The 17401-nt window shown below is 35.0% G+C and overlaps 1 protein-coding gene across 1 annotated transcript in view; it reads left to right on the top strand.

Annotated features, from left to right (window-relative positions):
- Positions 1-17401, top strand: part of LOC101898904 (mucin-2) — a 207014-nt gene that overhangs the window by 177839 nt on the left and 11774 nt on the right. The window contains exons 3-5 of the mRNA XM_059121801.1: positions 11379-11493; positions 16694-16857; positions 17196-17335. Coding sequence (XP_058977784.1) covers positions 11379-11493; positions 16694-16857; positions 17196-17335 — 419 coding nt within the window. The remainder of the gene's footprint in view (positions 1-11378; positions 11494-16693; positions 16858-17195; positions 17336-17401) is intronic.

The following is a 17401-nucleotide window of genomic DNA, read 5'->3' as shown; positions in this document are numbered from 1 at the left end:
TTGGTCTATAACAGGGCACTTCGCAATATTTATATCATATTTTTTTAGTGCCGATATGAAATGAACAATATTGTTCCATTTTCAGAATTGACCTCTACTCCATAGAGGGTTATAATTTCAATAATTATAACAGAAGTCAAATCGAACATTGCCTGAGGGTATACATCTGTCGGCAAACCCGACTGGTTCGAATTGCTCTATTTTAAGACCTTATTTAGTAAGGCGTCGATATATTTGCTACGGCCCAATTGATATCTTCAATGCCCCTCAAAAACAAAAATCATAGGATTTTTGAATTTTATGGAGTCACCTAGATTTGGGACACACATTTTGGGTTCAATACTAATCTTAGCTCCAATTTCATAACTATTTCCTTTAAAAAATATGGTAGAAGTAATATATTTAATTCCAGTTCAAGGTCATTGTTTTTAATATTTAAATGACCCAAATCAAAATTATTCCTTATAAAAACGTAAATATCCAAAACACCCACACCCACCTCTGCTGTACACATCATTAAACGCTAGACACCTGAAACTAAAAAATCCCTCTTGAAACGTGCCAATATTGTGGAGTGGACTCATGACACTCTCATCTTCAGGTTGACCCCCCCCTCCCACAAAAGAACACATGACAGAGAAAATGACAAAACATATAATAAAATGGCAAACAACTGCAAAAAGAAAAAGAATTTTGAAATGAGAACCTGGCAAAAAGGAATCAAAATTGCAAAGAACAAACAGCCATTAGCAAAAGCAAATAGACCCCACTTCCACAAACCCCCCAACGGACATAATAAGGGTCATGTGACCCAATCCAATCACACCTTTTGTTCTTCATCACACAAATGATGTCTAAATAATAATAGAGCAACGTGGAGAACTCTTGAAGAGTGGAAAGAGAAAACAATCTCAGGAAGGTGAAGAAAAAATATCAAAATTATTTGCATTGCAAATAGATGTGAACAGTCACAAACAAGGATGTGTTAGCAAAGTATGAGTCAGCAAATTAGGTGTATGAAACGTATTAAAGGCATTGTCGAATTTGACTTATTTCGCACTGGGGAAATTCTATCAAAATTCTACCGGAGTGGTCCAGGCAGACTTAAATTTGTACCCCCTATTGATATGTTGTATAAAAAACAAAATCAACAATCGTTTTCCATGCAAGTTTTGTGCAATAACTGGCAAAAAATAAATGAATCAAGTTTACAAACATATATCTTTCTCTACGGTGGATAATAATTGCTTTGTTCCGATTTTTCCTTTAAAATATCGAAACATCGAAAATATAATATTGAATATTGATTAAAAATAGTACTCATTTCCAGATTCTGACACAGACAAGTAACATCAAAAATAATAACAGAAAAAAAAAACAGATTCTGAAAGTAGAGCTTACCAACTAAAATAGTATCAGTCGTTTTTGCCGACAGATGTATACCCCCAGCCTTCACTTATGATTGTTCAAACTGTTAACCCTTTATGGGGGAGTTTCCGAGGCAGTTTGCCAATACAGGGTGAGATGAAAAAAAAACTGCAACAAAGTCGAACGACATAATTTTTACATTTTTTTAATTTTATTGAATGAAATCAAAAAATGTCGGAAATAGCATCAAATTTTAGAATAAGTTTAGATTTGTGCGAATTGGTGACCTTTTGCACGAATTATGGCCTTCAAACGACCAATGAAACCGTCACACGCTGCCCGGATGTTGCTCTGCGATATTTTGGCCCATTCCCGGCGAAGCGCTTGCTTAAGTTGATTGACACTTTGGTATTTTTTAGTGCCAACCTTGTTTTCCAAAATACTCCAGACACCATAGTCCAACGGATTGGTATCCGGAGATTTTGGTGGCCATTGTACGCTGGAAATGAAGCAAGGAACCTAATTTTGTAACCATTCTTAGGTGCCGCGTGCTGAGTGCGATGGTGCTGAGTCCTGTTGAAATGTCCAAGGTCTGCGGCCAAAATTTTTGCGTGGCTAAGGATTTAATACACCCTCCAGAATATTTTCGCAATAATATTCGGCATTTATTCTAATGCCACGATCGATTAATACGAGCGGAGAGCCACTATCTGTTGTTTGGCGACCCACACTATCAGCATGGGCGGCGCTTGAGTTCTGGTGGCCAACCGAAGATGCACATTTACCTTACCTCATTGGCAAGTAAACACGATCATTTTGTTTGTTTACAAACTGCTGGACAACGAATGTTTCCTCATCGGAGAAAACCAAATTCGGCAGTTCACCAAGCCAAGCGAAGCAACTCTTTAGCTCTTGTCCCCGAGCTCACTTTTCAATATTTGCCATATGGAATATTGCGATATGTTCAGCTCACGAGTCATTTCTTGGCCACTGCGACGCGGGTTTCGATCAAGTCGCTTCTTTAATTTTTCGAACCAGAGGGGTTTGGCAGATCTCATGTTAGCAAACATGTTTTTATGTGGGAAATTTGAGGAGATGGATGGACTCGGATGCTTATTTCGATTTTTTGAGCGTTGTGTTCTTCAAAATCTTAAACCCTATGTGGGGAGGTACCAGAAAAAGATATGTGATCCATACCATCTCTATAACAGATATTGTCTTGATAGAAATATTGGGATGCATCAAGTCTGAATGGAATCGGATAGATTTTCGTGTTTTATGAGCTTCATGGATATTCAAAGTGTTGACCTTTGTAGGGGAGGTATCAGAAGGAGTGGACCGATATATTTCATCTTCACACCAGACCTTGAGCTAATAAAAATATTGTAATGTGAGTATTTTGAAAGGAACCCGATGCTTATTTCGGATGGTTCGATATCTACCATCTTTATAACTAATCTTGTGTTGTTGGAAATATTGAGATGCCCCAAGTCTGAATGGAATCGGATGTTAATTTCGTATATTATGAGCTTCATGAATATTCATAATCTTGACCCTTTATATGGGAGCTACCAGGAGGAGTAGACCGTTAAATTCTTGGATGAATAAACATATTGTAATTTGTGTAATTTGAAGAAAATCGGACACATACATTACAGTTTATAAGAGTTATAATTATTTAAAATGTTAACCCTTTGTGGGGGAGGTACTTGATGGAGTGGGCCGATATTGTCCACTTTCGCACCTGACCTAGCACTGATGCAAATATTAGGATTAGCAAAGCTGGAGCAAAATCGGATTATCTTTTCTGCCCATAAAATTATTTTCTTTGAATATCCTAGAACGGATTTGGTTCAAAGAGAACTAGGGTTTAAAATCGTTATTTCGATGAGGTACGTTTTGATCGTATCAAAACATAAAGTATAAAAACATAAAGTTTGGCAGGCCGAACTTACCCAACGGTGCAGGGTATTAACACATTTTTATATAAAAGTATCTGAATTCAAACGTGTTCCGCTTTAAACTGCAAATATCAGAAAGACCGTTTGGATAATGCTGTTAAACTTAAAAAAATGACAAATTGGATGAGGCCGTTATATAGGGGCCATACCAAAACGGGAACCTCTATAGATATTTTATACTTCAAGGATTGTCATATTCTTAAATACCAAGTTTGCAACAATTTCGTGGGTAAATGTAACTAGGATTATAAAAATACTGAATATCGGGTGGTACCGTTAATGGGGTCGGTTATTGTACCATATTCCGCCACCTGAGCTAGAACCCATTTCGAACTAAAAATACCAATTTTTAGACAAATCCGTGAAAAAATGTGCCAAAAATCTTAAAAATACCGAATATTAGGTTATATGGAGGTTATACCAAAACGTGGATCTATATATATATATATATATATATATATATATATATATATATATATACATACTATGTTCTGCCACAAGAGGTAGAACCCATTACGAACTACAAATATCAATTTTTAGACAAATCCGTGGAAAAATGTGGCAAAAATCACCAAAATATCGAATATCGGAAGTTACCGTTATGGGGGCTGTACAAAAAAGGTTTCGGCACCGAAGCTAGAAGCCATTTTGACTTACAAATACCAATTTTTAATAATAAAAATGAATAAAAAATGTGGGAAAATATCGAATGTCGGGGGGTATCATTATATGGCGGCTATACAAAAATGTGGGGCCGATATACCACCATTTTAAATACCAACCATCGTAGGCACAATACAAATTGTTCTACAAAATTTTGAAACTCTACGTCAAACAATGTAGGCAGTATCGTGAATTCAACAGACACACAGACGGATATGGTTAAATCGACTTAGACTTTTATGCTAATCATTAATCTTATGGGGTCTACGATGAATATTGTGGGAAGTTACAAACGGAATGACAAAGTTAATATACCCTCTTTTTTCCAATAACTACGGGTTTCAATTTAATTATCTATCAATTTTATTAATTTTAACATTTTATATAACCATGATAGATATTTCTTGAAAGATTTCGATTTACATTGCTCTTAAATTAAAACTTTCGCCAAGAAATATCTACTCAAACTTCTTACATATTCTTTTATTACATTTCCTCGTTTTTCTTTGAAACTGCAACACTTCCGAGGCAATCAATTTCATTAAGTCACGTTTTGGCAATTTTGAATGATTCATTTGTCGAATCTTGTACTTTTTTTCCTCCTCTTCAACAATAACATGTTTTTTAAATGGCTTTTTATTTTGCAAGAGTCGTTATTTTGATAACTGCTGTTGTACGTTCTGTATGGCACTTGTAAATATATCTTTGCGAAACAATCTCAAGAAAACATTTCAAAGTAATTTAAATAAATGTACATATGAACAATAACACATTTCAATTTAAAGTTGACAATGTTGGTGTTTTTTTCATTTATTTGAAACGAATAAAAAACAAGTTAAAAAGCAGTAAGTTCGGCCGGGCCGAACTTTGAATACCCTCCACCATTTGGAACGAATTTGGAAATTTTCCAAAAAATAACAACCGTTAAAAATTCTGTTAAAATCTTAAAAATTCCGAATATAGCCGTTATATTGGGGTCTATACGACGTGGACCTACATGGGCATTGTTTGTCATAAGCCATTACCATATTTAAATTCGAAACTTAAAATAAACGGTGAATAATGTAGCTAAAATCATCAAAATATCGTATATAGGGAGGTTCCCTAATATCGGAGCTGTGCGAAGACCTGGGCCAGCATAGACAATTTTATGTCACAGGCTGCAGCATCCTTTACGAACGTCAAATACGACATCTGAAACAATTTCGGTGGGTATTGTACCTAAACTCGTCAAAATACCGAATGTAGGGAGGTACTGATATATGGGACCTATACGAAGACCTGGACCTGCATAGACAATTTTCGGTCACAGACTGTAGTTCCTATTACGAAATCTAAATACGTAATTTGAAAAAATTCCGGTGAATAATGACGCTAAAATCATCAAAATACTGAATATAGGGAGGTACCGTTATATGGGGGCTATACGAAGACGTGGACCTGCACAGACAATTTTCTGTCTCAGGCTGTAGTATCCATTTCGAACTTCAAATACCAAATTTGAAACAATTCCGATCAATAAGGACGCTAAAATCATCAAAATACCGAATATTGGGAGGTACCGTTATATGGGGGCTATACGAAGACGTGGACCTGCACAGATAATTTTCTGTCATAGGCTATAGCATCCATTTGGAACTTCAAGTACCAAATTTGACATAATTCCGGTAAATAATGACGCTAAAATTATCAAAATACCGAGTTTTGGGAGATACCGTTATATGGAGGCTATACGAAGACGCGGACCTGCACAGACAATTGTCTGTCATAGGCTGTAGTATCAATTACGAATCTCAAATACCAAATTTGAAATAATTCCGGTGAATAATGACGGTAAAATCACCAAAATACCGAATTTTGGGAGGTACCCTTATATGGGGGCTATACAAAGACGTGGACCTGCACAGACAATTTTCTACCATAGGCTGTAGTATCCATTACGAATCTCAAATACAAAATTTCAATTAACAGTTCCGGTGAATAACGTCCCTAAAATCATCAAAATACCGAACATAGGGGGGTACTGGTTTGTGTGGCCTATACGAAGACCTGGACCTGCACAGACAATTTTCTGTCTCAGGCTGTAGTATCCATTTCGAACTTCAAATACCAAATTTGAAACAATTCCGATCAATAAGGACGCTAAAATCATCAAAATACCGAATATCGGGAGGTACCGTTATATGGGGGCTGTACGAAGACGTGGACCTGCACAGATAATTTTCTGCCATAGGCTATAGCATCCATTTGGAACTTCAAGTACCAAATTTGAAACAATTCCGGTAAATAATGACGCTAAAATCATCAAAATACCGAATATCGGGAGGTACCGTTATATGGGGGGACCTGCACAGATAATTTTCTGCCATAGGCTATAGCATCCATTTGGAACTTCAAGTACCAAATTTGAAACAATTCCGGTAAATAATGACGCTAAAATCATCATAATACCGAATATTGGGAGGTACCGTTATATGGGGGCTATACGAAGACGTGGACCTGCACAGACAATTTTCTGTCTCAGGCTGTAGTATCCATTTCGAACTTCAAATACCAAATTTAAAACAATTCCGGTGAATAATGTCGCTGTCCACGTCTTCAAAATACCCAATATCGGGAGGTACTGTTATATGGGGTCTATACGAAGACGTGTCCTGCACAGACAATTTTCTGTCGTAGGCTGTAGTATCTATTTCGAACTTCAAATACCAAATTTGAAACGATTCCGGTGAATAATGTCGCTAAAATCATCAAAATACCGAATATCGGGAGGTACCATTATATGGAGGCTATACGAAGACCTGCACAGATAATTTTCTGTCATAGGCTGTAGTATCCATTAAGAATCTCAAATACCAGATTTAAAACAATTCCGGTTAATAATTTCGCTAAAATCATCAAAATACCGAATATCGGGAGGTACCGTTATATGGGGGCTATATGAAAACGGGGACCTACATGGTCCATTTGCGAACTTAACCTGCCTACTGGAAAAATAAACATTTGTGCAAAATTTTAGCCTTCTATCTCAACTCCTTCGAAAGATAGCGTGATTACAACAGATAGACAGACGGACAGACAGACAGACGGTCAGAAAGACGGACATAGCTAGACTTAGAATTTTACGCTGATCAAGAATATATATACTTTGTTGGGTCTGACATGAGTATTTCGAGGAGTTATAAACGGAATGACAAAGCTAATATACCCTCCATAGTATGGTTGAGGGTATAAAAAACGACTCAGTTAAACAAACTTTTCGACTAACAACCCCTCAACATCGAGTAGAAGAAAAAGAAGGCAAAGAAGTTCCAACCACTACCCTGATTACTTTAGCCTCTTTGCTTGACAACCATTGTTGGAGCTGTCAATTTTTTCCCTCCATCTCTTGGCAATGGATTTGTGACACCTTGTGGCGCTACAAGATGCTAAAAATCAGTTGGAATACAATTTATGTTGTTGTTGTCGTTGTCGTCATTGTTGTTGTTACTCCATTTGTATTTGTCTTATCTAGTCCCTGCCACTCAGAACTCCACTCGAGTGACAACTTAAAGGAAGGCATCAGTTGACAGAGTTGGTATTGAGAAGAGCTGTGGGAGCATTTGGAGCAAAACATCTTGGTTTAGTTGTTGTATTCTGGAACAAAAAACGCTTCTTTGGAGTAAAATCTATAGAGAGACTCACACACTCACACACATTTGTTTACACACTCCTTGTGTGTGTGTGTGCACAAAGCCAGGTATTTTTGTGAGAATTTTGGAATATGTTTTGAAAGAAGTACGAGTGGAAAGAAGCAAGAAAACATGTTGACATTTTAAGTGATACCATTTTCGACATCAATGCTGGTGCTACTGCTGCTCCTTGAATGGCAGAATGTTGTTGTTCTTAGTTGTCATGTTTAAAATGTTCCATATATTTATCTGCACAAACACAAACACATGTAGAAGATATATCTTTGTGTGTGAGCTCAGAAATGCCTTAGGATTTTATGGAGCTAAGAATATTTGTCAAACAAAAACATTTGTACATAAATACCTGTTCAACCCGTTATCGTTAATAGAGTTTGCCAAAAATTGTTGTTCAATTTATCTCGAATGAAATTCATTCATGTTGCAAAATATTTTGTTATTTAATAAACATGAAAACATATGTTGACTTCAAAATTTAAATTCTTTAAAAAAATCGAAAATGAAGCGGTGGAAGAATTTTATTTGAAAGTATTAGTCGGTTTTGCCGACAGATGTATACCCTCATCAGGCTATGTACGTTTATTTAAATATATTTTATGACAGATATAAAAAAAGGGTCATGCGAAAATTATGACCCTTTGTGGGGAGGTACCAGAAGGTGTGGGCCGATATATTTTATCTCTGTGTTGGGAAAAATATTGCCATCTGTAAAATTTGAAGAGAATCGGAGACTTACTTCGCATTTTATGAAAAGGAAATTTTTTTGTGTGAGAGGTGGAGAGGACCGATATATCTCATCTCTGCACCAGATCTCGTGTTAATAAAAAATATTGGGATCAGTAAAATCTGTAGACAATATATGTGTGCTTACTTAAGTTATTAAATATTTTGACCCGCTGTGGAGGAGTTGCCAGAAGCAGTTGTCTGTTCTATCCGTTTTCCATAACAGAACTTATGTTGGTGAATACATCTGGTTCTGTAAAATTTGAGGAGAGTCGGATGAGTACTTCACTTTTCATGAGTTTCATGGTTATTCAACATTTTGAACCGTTTGAAAGGGGGGGGGGATACCAGAAGTAGTGGTCCGTTTTATCCATTCATACCAAACCTTACGTTGGTGGAAATATTGAGATGGGCGAAATTCAAAGACAATCGAACTCTTATTTCAAATTTTTGTTAGAGTTATTATTATTATTATTCAAAAGTTTGGGCCCTTAGTAAATCTGCTAATAATATTGTAGTTGGTGTTCTAAATTTAAATGTTTGTAACATTTTTTTTATTTATTAATTTTTTTTGTGGAAATACAAGGCGAATATTGTCGAAAAGGTTAAAAGACCTTTGTGGGTTAGCAAAAATGTTTGTACGTGTGTAATTTGAAGAGAATTGGGTGCTTATTTCGCATTCTTTGAGCGTTTTGTTTTTTAATCTTAAAGGAGGAGGTACCAGAAGAAATTTCCGATCGCTACCATTTTGATAACAGATCTTGTGTTGATGGAAATTTTGAAATATATCAAGTCAGAATGGAAACGGATGTTAATTTCACGTTTTGTGGATGGATAGGGAGGTACCTGAAGGATTGGACCGATATTTCCCATTTTCACAACATATCTTGTGTTAGCAGAAATAGTGAGATGTGTGCAATATGAAGAGAACCGGATGCTTATTTCGGACTTTATGATCGTTTTGGTTATTCAAAACCTTGACCCTTTTTTGGTGGATGTAGCGTAAGAAAGAGACCACCTTCATAACAGATCTTGTGTTGATAGAAATATTGAGATGTACCAAGTCTGACCGGAATCGAATGTTAAATTCGCGTTTTATGATCTTTGAGGATATTCAAAATGTTAACCCTTTTTGATATATCTTCATCTTCACAGCAGATCTTGTGTTAGTACAAATAATGGGATGTGTGAAATATGAAGAGAATCGGATGCTTATTTCGGATATTACAATAGTTTTGTCTGTTCAAAATGTTGACCCTTTGTGGGGGAGGTATTTGATTTTGTGGACCGATATTTTCCATTTTCGGACCTGACCTAGCACTGAGGTAAATATCAGGATTTGCAAAGTTGAAGTAAAATCGGAAGATCGATTCTCAGTAAAATATTTTTTTTTTTGAAGTTTCGACTTCGAACTCGATCTAAGTTCGATAATAATATTGCGATGTACCAAGTTTGGACCAAACCGCATACTCTCTTCGGTATTTATTCGCGCACCAGCCAGACAGTCAGACGGACGGACATCGCTAGATCGACTCTAAATGTCCTAAAACTAATTGGTCCAAACTGTCTAAAACCGTTATTTCGATGAAGCAAATATATACCCTCTGTATCCATATGACTGTGGCTATAAAAAATAGCCTCTGTAATATGAAGTAAAGGCTTTACTGTAAAATGTGGAACTATTTCAGATATTAACTAGACCCTCGAAATAGCCTGTACCTGTACAGAGATAACTGTTTGAGTGGCGAATTTAAAGAAATTAAATTATTAGATGACATCCATCTAAAAAAATTTCGCACAAATAAAAATGCTCTTAACTATTTTACGATCCTCACCAAAAATATTCACCATTCTACATGGAATCCGACATCCAAACATTTTCAGCCTTCATTCAACACAATCATCAAGTTTTTCCTAATTCGTTAAAAGTTTGTAGTTTTTAACAAGATTTTCGAGAACGGAATCACCGAATGCGTACTTAATTTTAAAACAGTAGAGTAAACCAACTTTTGTGCACCAAATTGTGTGATACTCTTATTTGATGAAAATGTATTTTATACTCTCCACCATGCAAAAAATTTTAGGATTTTCAATCCGTTTTTAACCCTTTATAATGGATATATCGGTAATCGGTGTGATATAGCCAATGTTAGTTATAGGCTAAAATTTGCTATATAGATTCCCAACGGGCTTGCTTCGTACAAAATTAGCCCAATTAGCCCATCAACAGAATCCCCCTACATATCTAACAGAATTGGCTGCCATTTTGTAGGTGAAGTTCGTTATGAGTTAAGTAGAAAACCGCCAATATAAGTCCAGGGTTTGGAACAATTAGTTTTTCCATTTTTTGGATATTTCTGCAGTTCTCAATGGATACGACATGGTCCTAATATTACAATACCTTCCATATATTCGTTGTTTTTTTGGACTTTATGATTTGCTAACTCTCTTGTTAAAATTATTCGTGACAGGTGAATTTGGGCATGTTGTCAAACATTATCTTTGGCCTCATGGCGGAGGGTATTAAAAGTTTGGCCGGGCCGAGGCCTTTTTTCTTATTTGTTATATTTTATTCTCAGCATGTAACAGATAAAACTAAAATAAAACATGTTATACAAAATGTTCTTGACCCGTTTGCATACTCCACCATTTGCCTATCATTCATATGCATCTCGTATACGTTTTTGTGTTTTATTTATCTTCACACAAAATGTTGCTATTTATATTCTCTTTCATTTTGACACTTTAAACACATTCATACATTATGCAAATGATTTGTGTCCTTTTTGCTTTGTCCTGCTGCCATAAAAAAACGAAAACAAAACAGGTTCACATTCATATGCAACTTTTCAATTCCATTGTTGGGGTGGTGTTGGGTTGGATGTTGATTTTATTTTTATTTTCACTTGTATAATCTGTTCTTGTTTTGAATTTGTTTTTTATCTCTCCTCTCGGGTTTTTTTTCTCTTTTCAGTCGACAACAGTTTTCAATTTGATGCAACCAGAGACCTTTTACGAGAATTAGATGTTAACGACATCGTTTGGATTGGTCTGATGAGACCGCAAAGCTCGGATCGTTTTATGTGGTCGTAAGTATTTAAATTGTGTGCTGGGGGAGTGTTATAGTATGCACATACATGTGTGTATGTATGTGTATGTAAAGCGGTGTTTTTTTAAGGGTGCTGCAGATAAATGTATTTTTTAAATTTTCATTTTTATGCTTCGTTTTTTTTAAACAACCGAACGTGTTTTTAATCGGAGAGGTTGTTTATAACCTTACTAGTGTATGGAGGGAGGAATTTCGGGACTGGTCGTAAAAATTCACGATTTTTAGGCCGCCTTTTGTGATTTTTTTTTTTGTTTTTTTTTTTTTTTTTTTTGGTCGAGGTAGTATTGAAAATATTGGTAATTTAAATTTTGTTCAGAAGATTCTATGTTTTGGTGAAAAGGACCTTTAACACTCCATCATAATAATTTGGTCTGCATGTTAAAAAAAAATCGTTTTTTTAATAATTTCCATGTTTTTCTTCGAGAACCAAAACGTATTTGCCAGGAATAGAAGATTCTTTTTTTAATTCATTAGTTAAGGCGTTTGAACAAAAACTTTTTTAAATACCCAGTTTTTTGCTCAGATTGTCCTTCAATAAAATTACATGTAAAACCCACTTATGAAGCCCCTTTAATAAAATTCTTTAAAAAAAAGTTATTTTTGGTCTGAAGGTAATTTTCTTAAAAATCCACAATGTTTTGTTGAGGAGGTCCTTGAATAATTTTTGCTTTAATATTCATAATGTTCTGGACAGAAGATCATTGCATAAAATGGTCTAACAAGTCAACAAAGTTCTAACTTAAAGATCCTCGAATAAGAAGATATTTGAATAAAATTTTCTTAAAAAATCTACCATATTTCCGTTGAGAAGGTCTTTATATACAATATCCTTAAAAAAATGTTGAATACAATGTTCCCAAAAATTTAATTTTTTGATACAAAGGTCCTTATTTTTTTAAATCCAGGATTTTTCTAGAATGTCCTTAAATAAAAATTCTAGATTCTAGAAGATCTTTTATTTATATTTGTAAAATCCATAATTTTTTTTATCAAAATTTGCCTTCACAAATTCCAAGGTGTTTTGGTTCCTTGAATAAAATATTAAAATCAATAAATTTTTGTCTTAAAAAAAATTAATAAAAAAACACGTTTTAATCAGAAAACCCTTGAAAAAAATGGAGTCGATCTAGGGATGTCCGTCCGTCCACTTGCCTGTCTATCTGGCTGGTGCGCACGATAACTTAGATCGAGTTCGGAGATGGGTAATATTGGTCAACTCTTTGTTGTACCTCCTACGCCCCTCCAACCAAAAAGTCGAAATTTAAAAATAAAACAAATAAAAAAGCTATAAGTTCGGCCGGGTCGAACTTTGAATACCATACATCATGTGGTACAAAATTTAACAATTTTCAAAAAAATAAAATCAGTTAAAAATTCTATTAAAATCTTAAAAACACCGAATGTAGCCGTATATTAGGGTCTATACGACTACGTACACCTGCATAGGCAACATTTGTCACAAGCTATTACAATATTCAAATGCGAAACTTGAAAAAAAAATCTGTTTATAATGTAGCTAAAATCATAAAAATAACGAACATAGGGAGGTACCATCGTGGTTGTAAAACGTGGACCTGCACAGACAATTTTCTGTCATAGGCTGTAGTATCCATTACGAACTTCAAATGCGAAATTTGAAACAATTCAGGTAAATAATGTCGTTAAAATCATCAAAATACCGAATATCGGGGGGGTTCCGTTATATGGGGGCTATACGAAGACGTGGACCTGCACATACAATTTTCTGTCATAGGCTGTAGTGTCTATTACAAACTTCAAATGCGAAATTTGAAACAATTCCGATAAATTAAGGTGCTAAAATCATCAAAATACCGAATATCGAGAGGTACCGTTATATTGGGGCTATAAAGACGTGGACCTACATGGCCCATTTTCTGTAGCATCTATTACGAACTTTAAATATTATTTTTGAAACAATTCCGGTAAAAAATGTCGCTAGAATCATCAAAATACCGAATATCCAGAGGTACCGTTATATGGGGGCTATACGAAGACGTAGACCTACATGGCCCATTTTTAATACCAAAAGTCCTGCAGACATAATACAACCTACTTCATATCGTTCGGAAGCTATAGTGATTTCCACAGACGGACGGACATTGATAAATCGACATAGAGTTTTATGCTGATCAAGAATATATATACTTTGTGGGGTCTAAAATGTATATTTCGAGGTGTTACAAACCGAATGACAAACTTAATATACCCTCCATACTATGGTGGAGAGTATAAAAAAATACTGCACCGGAAGAGATAGGGTAATCCAATATTGCTCCAACTTGGCCAATCCTTGTATTTGCATCAGTCAGGTTAGGTGTGGACAATATCGGTTCACTCCACCAATTACCTCCACCGCCAAAGGGGTCGAAATTAAATAAGCCATCATCCACACCAAATATGCCTGATGAGCCGCTTAACCAACGGCGAAACGCGTCGCATAGTGGTGAGTGTGTGATAGTGTCTATCTGGCTTTCCTTTTCACTGCAAATTTCAGATCATTAAGCTCTTACACTTAAATAATACACTTAAATATTATAATAAATATAACACTTAAATAATTATAATTCTTTTAAAATGTGACGTAAGAGTCCGATTGTCTTCAAATTGCATGCATCACAATATGTCGGTATGGAATATTTTGGCAGAATCGCATAATGACGCGAAATTTACATTCGGCTCCATTCAGACTTCAGCATATCTTAATATTTCTATAAGCACAAGATCTGATGTAAATATGATAGAGATCGGACCATTTCTTCTAGTACCTCCCCCTACAAAGGGTCAAAGCTTTTAATAACCAAAATGATCACAAAATTCGGTTCCTTTAAATTTTTCACATGCCATTGTTTCTACTAACGCAAGGTCTGTTGTGAAAATTGGATACATATGCGCACTCCTTCTGGTACCTCCCACACAGAGGGTTAACATTTTTGAGAAACAAAACTTTCATGCAACGCGAAATAAGGATCCAATCATCTGTCGGCAGAACCGAGAGATAAAGACTTTGAATAAAATGTTCTAAAACTCCACGATGTTTGGATAATTTTTTTTTTTTTGAATGAAATATTTAAAAAAAATAATCAAGAAGTTTTTGCGAAAAAAAAAAGTTTTTGCGAAAAAAAAAATTGATTACAATGTCCTTTTTGCTTGAGGTCCTTGTTCCTCATAGTTTTGATTAGAAGATCACAGAATTTTTTTTAAGATTTTTTGGTCGAAGGTCCGTCAATAAAAATGGATAGATTTGTGATTAGAATATCTTTTTCAATTCGTGATATTTGGTCTCAAAGTCCTTGACTAAAATTTTCTTAAAAACTTACTGTGTTTCACGAAGAAAGTCCTTGAATTCTATGTTCTTAAAATTAATGGTGTTCTGGTCAGAAGGTCCTTAAATAAAAAAAACACGGCTAAAAAGTCCTCGAATACAATATTATTTGAATATCTTTTTAAAAATTCCGAAGGTCCCTGAATAAAACTTTCTTAAAAATCCACGGTACTTAAGTCCGAATTACATTGTGTATAATATTAGAAAACATAATGTTTGGTCTGATGGAATATAATCTTCCTAAACAATCAACATATTTTGTTGAAAAATATACAATTTTAAAAAAATCATGATTCTTGGCTCAAAATGTGCACCGGTAAAATCCTTTTTTAAAAAAAACCAGTTATATATGGGGTGTCCTTTAAAACAGGTTATGCATGAAATTTTTTTAAAAAAGTGCGAAAAAACTCAAAATTCTACAATTTATGGATGGGATGTCTTTGAAAGATATCTTTAATAAATCTAAGAATCTTTGCCTCAGACCAAACTCTTTCCACATTGATAACCCCATTCGTATCAAAGCAGGTTCATGACTTTCCAAAAATGTTAACTTTTTTGGAATGGGACTTCCGCTACTTCTCCTCAAAATAAAAAAGGATCGGAATTTGCTAAACACTGTGTTACAAATCTATTTTTTTTTCTTTTTAATAAATACGGACGAAATCTAGCTGATTATGAAAGTAGAGCTAAAATGTCACGTGTATCAACATTTTTAAAGTCGAAAAGTAACCAAAATAGAGAGGACAAGTTCCCCATCTTCAACACTTTTGGAAATTTTTAGATTAAGATTCTGTGTATTTTAGTGTCTTATCAATTTAGTGTCTTATCAATATGGCAGATAAAAATACGAAGAATGTTTTTGTCGAAAACTTCAATCTTCGAGCCAGTCTAAAAAGGGGAATTTTTGGTCCTCTTTTTAATATGGTTAAAAACTGCCATAAAATTCAGCAAAAGGTGCTACAAGACGTCAAGGGTCTAAATTTTACTTAAACGCAAGGAATTCATACATATAAAAACACATTTTAGGGTTAAAGCCGTACTTTGTATGAGTTTGTGCAAATTTTTCCAACAAAGCTTTTATTAGAAGGATGCCTTCAAAGACAACAATATTCTTAATCAAATTTTACTATAAGCCACCAAAAAATAGAAATCTCTATTTTCATTGTGTGCCAAAATATTGTTGCTTTTAGCCGAAGAATTTTTCTTCAAAGGGCATTTTCTCTTGGAAAAACATTTTTATACAACCCCTTAAAAGCCCTCTTAATAAATCATATTTAAAAGACCTTTAGCTTAAAAAATCTCCTTTTTAGGAGATTTTTGCTGACATGAAAGTCCTTTAACAATCAGGTCTGACAATACCTAGAAGAGTCTTTGTTAAAATACCATGTTTTTGTCTGACAGCTCCTTAACAGCCCCTTTAAAAATCTTCTTAAAAGTCCACGTTTATAAGTCTGACAGTATCCTAAAAAGGTTCTTGGTCTGAAAATCGTCCATGCTTTTTAGTATGACAGTAGCATTGTTAAAAAATTCTTACACCGAAAAAAGTATCTGCTGTCAATGTTATCCCTCCTGTAGTTTTATCTCTTCTCATCCAACATTCTCTCCCTTCATAGCCTTACTGAATATCCTACAGAAACGGGTTACATTCTCTCTTGTTCAATAACGAATTATTCTTTTCCCACGAAACTTAATTTTAAAATTCTTCTGTGCTCATAAATTTGTAAAAGTTTTTCCCTACACTTGGTAATTGAATTTTATCGAACGTCATTTCTTTTGTTCTTTTCATCCTTCTTTTCCTTTTTTGTTTCCTTCTTCTTTTCTTTTTCACAAATTAAAGTAGCAACTCTCGACCTTTGGTGGCTGACACCGGTTATTGGGCCGAATCTTTGCCCCTAATGGATGCACCTCTGTGTGCCGTTATTGATCCCATACGTGATTATCGTTGGCATGCTCTGCGTTGTGGTGGTCCGGAGACAGCATCGTTTTTGTGTGAAATGCCAGGTAAGAGCAGCAAAAATGAAATGCAAGAGACAAAAAACAAGAAACACTTCCAAAACAGAAGCACTGTGTATGTGTGTGGCAGAGAGAGGAAGAGAAAAAAACTTAATTAAACCGAAAAAAGTCTGACAACGAAAATTGCAGTCTTGGAAAAAAGGCCAGCCAGCCAGCCTCTCCTTTTAAGTGACACTCTCTTCTTGAGCACGCCATACAATGGCATTTATTATTTTTTTGTCTCTCGGCTTATTCATGGTAATTTATTGTTCTTCATTTTTATGGTTTGTTGTTGTTTTTTTTTTCTCTCTCTCTCTCTCTATGTGTGTCTTTTTCATTTTTACCAGTACCAACTTGGGCTGATGTTTGCATCCTCAAGGATATGCCAAATTTAACAATGCAATATATGGCCGATACAGCAAGCATTGAACTTATACGCAATTGCCAGGAAGAGGGTCTATTGCGGACAACATGTCAAGGAAAGCAGGTGAGTTTTGTTACGTATGTGTGTGTGTGCATGTCATCCTATATGTGAGAAATTGAAATGAATGAA

The sequence above is a fragment of the Musca domestica genome, unplaced genomic scaffold, assembly GCF_030504385.1.
Source record: "Musca domestica strain aabys unplaced genomic scaffold, Musca_domestica.polishedcontigs.V.1.1 2, whole genome shotgun sequence".
NCBI lineage: Eukaryota > Metazoa > Arthropoda > Insecta > Diptera > Muscidae > Musca > Musca domestica.
Note: the sequence above shows the minus strand (reverse complement) of the source record. Positions and strands in the feature narration are given on the sequence as shown.